At 40.8% G+C, this 7,898-nt stretch overlaps 1 protein-coding gene across 1 annotated transcript in view; it reads left to right on the forward strand.

Moving 5' to 3' along the window:
* Window positions 1-7,686, forward strand: part of LOC104498535 (arylsulfatase H-like) — a 13,502-nt gene extending 5,816 nt beyond the window's left edge. Inside the window, 6 exon segments of the mRNA XM_010141929.1 lie at window positions 2,263-2,686; window positions 3,404-3,540; window positions 5,351-5,485; window positions 6,121-6,283; window positions 6,575-6,696; window positions 7,316-7,686. Of these exon segments, the coding sequence (XP_010140231.1) occupies window positions 2,263-2,686; window positions 3,404-3,540; window positions 5,351-5,485; window positions 6,121-6,283; window positions 6,575-6,696; window positions 7,316-7,686 (1,352 nt within the window).
* The last annotated feature ends 212 nt before the right edge of the window (window positions 7,687-7,898 follow it).

Genomic DNA, 7,898 nt, shown 5'->3' on the forward strand with positions numbered 1-7,898 from the left:
AGGAATGGATTTCTATTCTTTCAGCAGAATAAACCTAAACCGTACAGGGCAATACTGAATGAAACCATGAAAGCCTTGTAAATTCAATATTACTGCATCTTCTTCTCCTGTTAGTTTTGCAGAGATGTTATTTTATTTTCTGATGTTTTAATCAGATCATAAAAAAGCTCATGTCTATTCACCACACGCTTCAGCTTGGTTTCAGCACATAATCACATTTGTCTCCACTTTGGCAAAGAAATTGCCCCACAGGGAGGTTGTGCTGCATACCTCCTAGAAGATAGTCAGGCATTTCCCTGTGAGCATTTCAGCTAAAATCACGCAATAGACACCAAGAGCATCACTTTGTTTAACCAGACTGACAGATTCTGATTAATTGCACGATAGGTGGTGGAAAGCACTGGTGATGCGACACAAAAAAAACCCATAAAAACAACTTTGTATTCAAGCTGTGAAGCAAGAAATCCTACACACTATCTACCGACATCACTGCAGCTGAATGAGCACTAAATAGTCTCACCTGAATGGTTTGTGATTGTTTGGCTTGGAACACAAGCAGTTTAATTGCAAAGTTAAATCCTGTTAATAACCTGTAGCTTGACTGATAAAATGAGACTTTGTTAGGAAACACTTTGCAGACTTTTTGTAGTCATGAAGCCAGTGTTGTAGAACATACGCCCTCAAAGATTAATTTATCTTAATTACACATCTTCTGGAGATTTGAGTCTTTTGTAGTGTGTCAGAAGCCTTTATCAGCCTCAGCTGGAGATCTGGGTGTATCTAAAGTCCAGAAATACTTTAGCTGCCCCTGTATTTATGACCCAAGCATCTACGTATTGATTACAAATCTCTTTCATTCTGTAGCTGGCTCTAAATATGTCAAGAGGTAAACTAAGCAGAGATTTTAGCTGAAAGCAATTCAGCCACCTAGAACAGAACCTTCACTCTTTTTTAATATTTATATCCAAAAAGCAGCATTTTTTTTTTTTTAGCAGTTTTTTCTGCTCCTGTTCTAATGCACAGCAATTCCGTTGAAAACTATTCCGGGCTGGCTGCCAATACATGTATTAGTAATATAGTGAACCATTTGTTTAGGATTATATAGGATAACACCTTTCTGTAAGTGTACAGCTCTTCACTCCACAGTAAGAATTGGTTTTCAAGTAAAATTCTAAGTGTTCACTTTGATCTATAGATCTGGTATCCAAGGCCTGCATTACATCAGAGATCCTGAAATGCAGTTAAATTGCACCTCTCTGAGGAGAGGTAGATTTTGATCCCTTCATTCAGTGAAGCCTCAGTGTTTGAGCCAAAGGAGCCAACTTGCTACATCTCTGCATAAATGCCTAACCAGTCTGTTTGAATAGACTGGAGGGGAAGAAAAACATGGGATGGATGTGCCATTCATCACAGCAGTGAACATATGTTCATAAGAAAAAAAAAAAGTATTGCAAAAGGTCAGGAGATGTTCCTTGTGATAAATGAAGACTTTCGGTATGAAGACTTAAAAGATGGCAACTTTAACTTATTAAAAATTCTATAAAATACAAATAAATGGCAAAAATATTTATAAAGCACAGCCTTTTATTGTCATACAGTATACGGAGATATTATTATTGGCAAAGTTACTTACATATGTACAACTTCATGAAAAATCCTGACTGTCTGAGCTCAAGTTCTTCTGGATCTGTTTATCTGCCAAACCCACTGTTGAGCTGCAAGTTACTTGACTACGCTGTCCATAGCTTCCCTTATCAGTCTGGCACCAACACGTTGCTGAGTGTTCCCATAATACCAACATCAAGCCGTTCAAAACTTTGCAGAAACAAGTCAGCACCTTTAAGGTAAAGAGATGACAGAACAATGTTATATTGCCCTGTGCTTACAAGAGGACTTCTTCCTCCTATTTCATACCTGACAGGTCTCCAGGAAGGCTGTACAGTTCTGCTTAATTTTGAAAATCTGATTTTTTCTTAAATGTCCTTTATAGTCCAGTTTTTTACATTTGATCAAAGCTACGGGGCATGAATATGTGTACGGAGCACCAATAACTCTGTTGGAAATTTATAATTTGTAGAAAAGTACTGTCATCAGTTGTGAGATATTTCCCAATATATGACTACATTCTCAGTATATATGCATAGGATGAAGAAGTTATCACAAGTAGGGAAAAACCCAACCATTTTTTGAGAAATGTTTTGTATCAGGAAAAGCCTGTTTTCAAATATTATCTCTTTGCATTTTAATAATCTGTATTTTCAGGGAAATGGCATCAAGGCGTTAACTGCGAATCCCGCAATGACCATTGTCATCACCCTCTAAACCACGGGTTTGACTATTTTTATGGGATGCCTTTTACGCTAATAGGTGACTGCCAACCAACAGCAACACCAGAGATGGACATGGCCTTTAGAAGGAGACTCTGGCTCTACACTCAGATGATTGGCCTTATTACACTCACTGCTTCCCTGGCAAGGCTGACAGGCCTGATTTCAGTCCACTGGAAAATGGTGACCTGCCTTGCTGGGTTTAGCCTCCTGTTCTTCGTGTCCTGGTTCTCAAGCTACGGGTTTGTACGATACTGGAACTGCATTATGATGAGAAACCACAATATTACTGAGCAGCCGATGGTGACAGAGAGGACTACATCCCTTATCTTGAAAGAGTCCATTTCATTCATTAAAAGGTAAAGGGTGTTTCCTTTGATCACAATTTTTTTGCTTCTTGCATGTCTTGCAATTTTTACATGGTGCTTTCCTAGGTGAAGTTTTTATAATTTGTGTAATATGACATAGGAGTTTAAGTACTGTCATGCCTATTAATTACTAATATTATTAATCATATATTATTTTTAAAAATTAGCTGCTGCTTAAGGGTGTCTGTTGTTCCTAGCTTCACTAAAGCTGATAGTGTTTCCAGATTCCCATGGGCTGGATTGGATGTTTCTAGGCTATATTGAGGAAATATGTTTGTCTATCAACAAGACCAACACGACAGCTTTAAAGTAGCTGATGTCAGAAATGTGTGTGCAGGCCAGGGAGGGAGAAGTAGAGCTCTGATGTAGGCTTTTTGTACAGACTGATACACGGGCAACAGCTGTGAGGAGATGAACCTGCTACCTTTGTCTCTGTGGTGTTTTGCAATAGCAGAAAGTGGAGCTTCAATCAGTAACTTCTCTATGTATGATTCAGGGAGAAAAAGAAGGTCATTTTGTATAAGCCAAACATTACTTTATCAGACACATCCTAATCACTGGGTTTTAATAACTTAGAAAGTCAGATGTTTCTGAAGTGATTGTTGAAATATATACACTCGCAAATCATAATACCATTTTCCATTATGACTGACCTCTGTACTGAGAACCTTTGCCCGTAATAACAAAGCGTTGATTTCTGTTTTTCAGAAATAAGCACAAGCCTTTCCTTCTCTTTCTTTCCTTTTTACACTCCCACACCCCTCTCCTCACCACAGAGAAGTTTCTTGGTAGGAGCAGGCATGGTTTATACGGAGATAATGTAGAGGAGATGGACTGGATGGTGGGTAAGTTACCACAGCAAATAACAATGTCTCCAACTACCTAGTACCTAGGTCTGAATATATAATAAAAATGCAGTTGTTATTAAAAGAACAAGGAAGTTAGTTAAAAACAAGATGGAAAAATGTCCTAAGCTTTTCATGAACATATGTCAATTTTGTATGAGCACTGTTGGCTAACAGTGTTGGCTTTTTATTTTCTCCAGTCCCAGACCAAATAACTCTTTCTGTTCACTAAGTTTTCCTAGTGTTTACCTGTTTTAACTACAACCCCTTGGCTCCTGTCAAGGAGTTCTCCTGCTCTTCTTACTAAATAACAGAGAATTATTTAGTTTTCTGTGGGCATTAAAGATCAGGTAATTTCAGTGTCTTATAGCCATGTGTTGCCTCCAGCACTCCCATTCTTGGCAGGCCCCGGCCGCCCCGTGCCCGGGTCTGTGATGTCCAGAGGTAGAGCAGCGACTCTTTCACGGGCACCCCCTTGCTGTGGGGAAGGAGCTTGCGTGCCCTTGTGAGGTTGAGAGCTGTGCTGGTGGTGGCATGTGCCTCCGGTGGGGTCTCCCAGGCCAGACAGGTCTCAACTGAAGGGTCAGACAAAGTGTGTCCACGGGCAGGATGGGCTCACTAGCCTTCGGGCACCATCCTAGGAGAAGGACAACTCTGACTCCAAACCCGGGCAGATGGAGCTCGTTTAGCCTTGTAAGGCATCCATCATCTAAGAGAAGGACACTCTAATCAAACCTACGACCCAAGGACTTCGCTGTCACTGTCCAAGCTCGCTAGGCCCTGGCAGATGAACCTCAGGTGTAAAGGGTGGAGCCAGTTCCGCGCACGCTGCGCCTCACCTAAACAATCCACCACGCAGACCCGAAGGGTGCACTCATCGCTTGCAGTGAGCGTGGGAAAAGCCCTTCCCAGATCTTTGTTTGCAAAGCCAAGCCATGATGAGTCATGTCTTATCCATTTCTAAATAGGACACATCAGAAGGTGATAAAACTGATAAGCAAATTAATTCCAGCTGTAAACCAGTGGGCTATTTCTCTGTGACTGCTGCACTCAGCAGAGCACTGAATATTTTTCAGTCCCATTATTAAATCCAGAAATGTTCATAAATGTTAATTAGTATGCCCCCAGAAATTAGGTTCATGTTATTTTTCAGCCTGTTTTTGGAGGGGAAGAATTATTTATCACCCACTCATGGCAGAGGAAAAGCAGCCACATTTGCAACAGGGTTAAGAATCCAGTTTGCACACAGAAAGAACTGTCAAACACTTACACACCACAACATAACTAAAAACATCAGAAACAGCTGAAGAATGACTTTTAAATAAAAAGTAACTATATTATTAATGCATATTATATGCAGCCAGTAATTTAACGCAAATAATAACTGTGATCTAGACAAGATAAGGGGACATATTTTTTCCTCATTTCTCATAATAGCCATGAGAAAATCTAACACAGTATCTAACTTTAGGGGGCCTTGGATCATGCCTTCTTTCCATATTTTTTCAGCATACAACACTTCTGCCCTTTATAATACGAGCTGCTGGTCTGTGACTGTGGGTTTTGCACCCCTTTTTTGTAACACCAACAATAAAGGGGTTACAGCACATCACCAATTTTCTGTGCTTTTACAGACAGTGAAATCAGAACTACAATTCTCAACCCTAAAACATTCTTCTTTTAAACCATGAGCAGCCCTACACAGATAAGAAATTACATTGATGAATATTTATCGAGACAGAGACTAAAATTTATGTAGTGTAAGCAATATTTTTTGCTTTTTAATACACACATATTCCCATGTCTACAGGCCAGGTTCTAGATGCTATCGACAAGGAAGGCTTGCAAAATGCAACACTAGTTTACTTTGCCTCCGATCATGGTGGATGGCTGGAAAGACAAGAAGGCAAAAGGCAGCTGGGAGGCTGGAATGGAATATATAGAGGTAAGAGCTGTCAGGGACGATGACAACCCAGCAAGAACTAGTCAAGTACCCAGGACACCCCTAAAGCTTAGATAAAACTGTACGGTCAAAGAGTAACAGCATTTTATCATTGAGAAGCAAATCTGTCTCGTTTTAATTTGGTATTTTAAAATGTAGGCAATTTTAGCCTGTGCAGGTAGTTTTTATAAGCAGGAATTCTCAAACTGTCATTTCTTGTTAAGGCAAGAGATCACAGGGTAATTTTTATTACAAATGTGTAACTTCTCACTAAACACTAGCAGCATCTGACATTTGAACCCTTGCTTTAACTACAGCAGATATGTTATAGGATTGTAAAAGAAAGAGGAGAACTAGGGTGGGAAATCACTTTATGCCTGAAAACTTTATCCATGCTGAGTTATGATGGGGCAATGTGTGAAACAACAGAACGGAGTAAGTGTGTAACATCACTTGAGGGTCTGATATAGTGAGCACACTTTCACTGATGCTGAGAAGGAGCTTAGTGATGAAAACAAAAGAGTAAGGAAAGCTCATAATGATAACATTGGCTTATGATAATACAATAACATTTGTCTACAAATCTATTTTAAATGAAACTATTTGTATTGAAAATTCATTATTTTTTTTAATCGAAGGTGGGAAAGGCATGGGAGGCTGGGAAGGAGGAATCCGTGTGCCAGGGATATTTAAGTGGCCAGGAGTATTACCTGCAGGCACAGTAATCGATGAACCTACAAGCCTGATGGATATTTATCCCACAATTGTTCACCTGGCTGGAGGGGTACTACCCCAGGACAGGTACAAGCACAAGAGTCTTTATTCCACCTTCTCTCCCAAAGCAATGGAAAATAGCTTGGAAACACATTCTAAGAGTCTGACATTTTCTGCTTCACTCCTGCTCTTTTTCTAGACATACAAATGTTGCCACTGCTCAGTCACCCCTTCTCTACACTGAGAATCAGCATCTACCTGCAGTACTCTACAAGCATCTTCCTCGTTCAGAGTTGCCAGTTCCAGCAAGAGGCATACAGATGGAATGCCATTCTGCACGGCTTACCTCAGTCTGATGGTCTCCATTTTTTCCGCTAGGGTAATTGATGGCCGGGATCTGATGCCTTTACTGAGAGGAACAGTTGAGCACTCGGAGCACGAGTTCCTGTTTCATTACTGTGGCATTTACTTACATGCTGTGCGGTGGCACCAAAAGGACAGTGAGTACAGAAATTCATTCCCAAGAATTAGGTGGAATCTACAGGAGGGCACATCTGTCTTCTACATTTTTTCTGGGATTGCAGCTTTCCAAGCAGTTTCAGGTGTAAAATGGTAAAGAACTTACTAGCATAACCTGTATTGTATAGCACAATGAGTTTGTTCGTGGCTTCAGGGCACATGACGTGCTAGGCAGGCTACTGGAGCTCAGCATGGGGCTCACCTGCTGCTCTACCTGAGTGCAAGGCCTTGGGGAGTTCCTGCCCTCCTTGTCTCATGGAGAAGTCCTTGCCTCAGCCCTTTTTCTGTCCTTCTGCTATCTTAACAAGGAAGGAAGCCAAGGAAATCCCAAATCTTTTTTCCATGTCTCCATAAAAACATGAAGTGATCAATAACTGATACTTGATAAAAATTTTGGAGAAATTTCAAAATATCAGTAATCACTTAACATTAATGGTTTAATTCTGAGGCACTTCATTTTAAATGAATTTGCAATATGAAATCAACTAATAAGTGTAGAGCTGAAGTGCAACCAGAAATTAACTCTGGAAAAACATTCACTCTTCTAATGCCTTGTGATAACCACCAGCATCACTGCAAGCCTTCTTTCTTCCCTGCCAGGTGGAGCCATCTGGAAGGCTCATTATGGGACCCCTGTCTTTCATCCACCTGGGGCTGGGGCTTGCTATGGAAAAGGAGTTTGCCCATGTTTTGGGGAAGGCGTGACCCATCATGACCCTCCGTTGCTGTTTGAACTCTCGCGAGACCCTTCTGAAGCCCAACCTCTGTCAGCAGACACAGAGCCCCTCTTTGACACTGTTATAAGGAAGATTGGAAGAGCCGTAGAAGAGCATCGCAGGACACTGACTGCAGTGTAAGAGGAGCTCTCCGTGTACAATGTGGTGTGGAAGCCATGGCTGCAGCCGTGCTGTGGGACATTCCCATTCTGTTGGTGTGATAAGGAAGATGATAATAAACTTGCCGACCTATAAAGGAAAGAAGTTACTTCCTCAAAGAAATTCTTAGATCAAGAGTAATTTATTTTTGGGTGTTGATTGATGGGTTGTTTATTTGATTTAATGGAGCCTTTATATGAGAACTGTTGCAGTGAATGGCACAGTATTTGGTAAAAGTGGCTTTAGACTGGACACTCTCAGGAGGGATCAAGACAGAGTGATCTGAAGAGCATCTTTTAACTTGCATC

Source organism: Buceros rhinoceros, unplaced genomic scaffold (assembly GCF_000710305.1).
Source record: "Buceros rhinoceros silvestris isolate BGI_N320 unplaced genomic scaffold, ASM71030v1 scaffold10698, whole genome shotgun sequence".
In the NCBI taxonomy this organism is placed as follows: Eukaryota; Metazoa; Chordata; class Aves; order Bucerotiformes; family Bucerotidae; genus Buceros; species Buceros rhinoceros.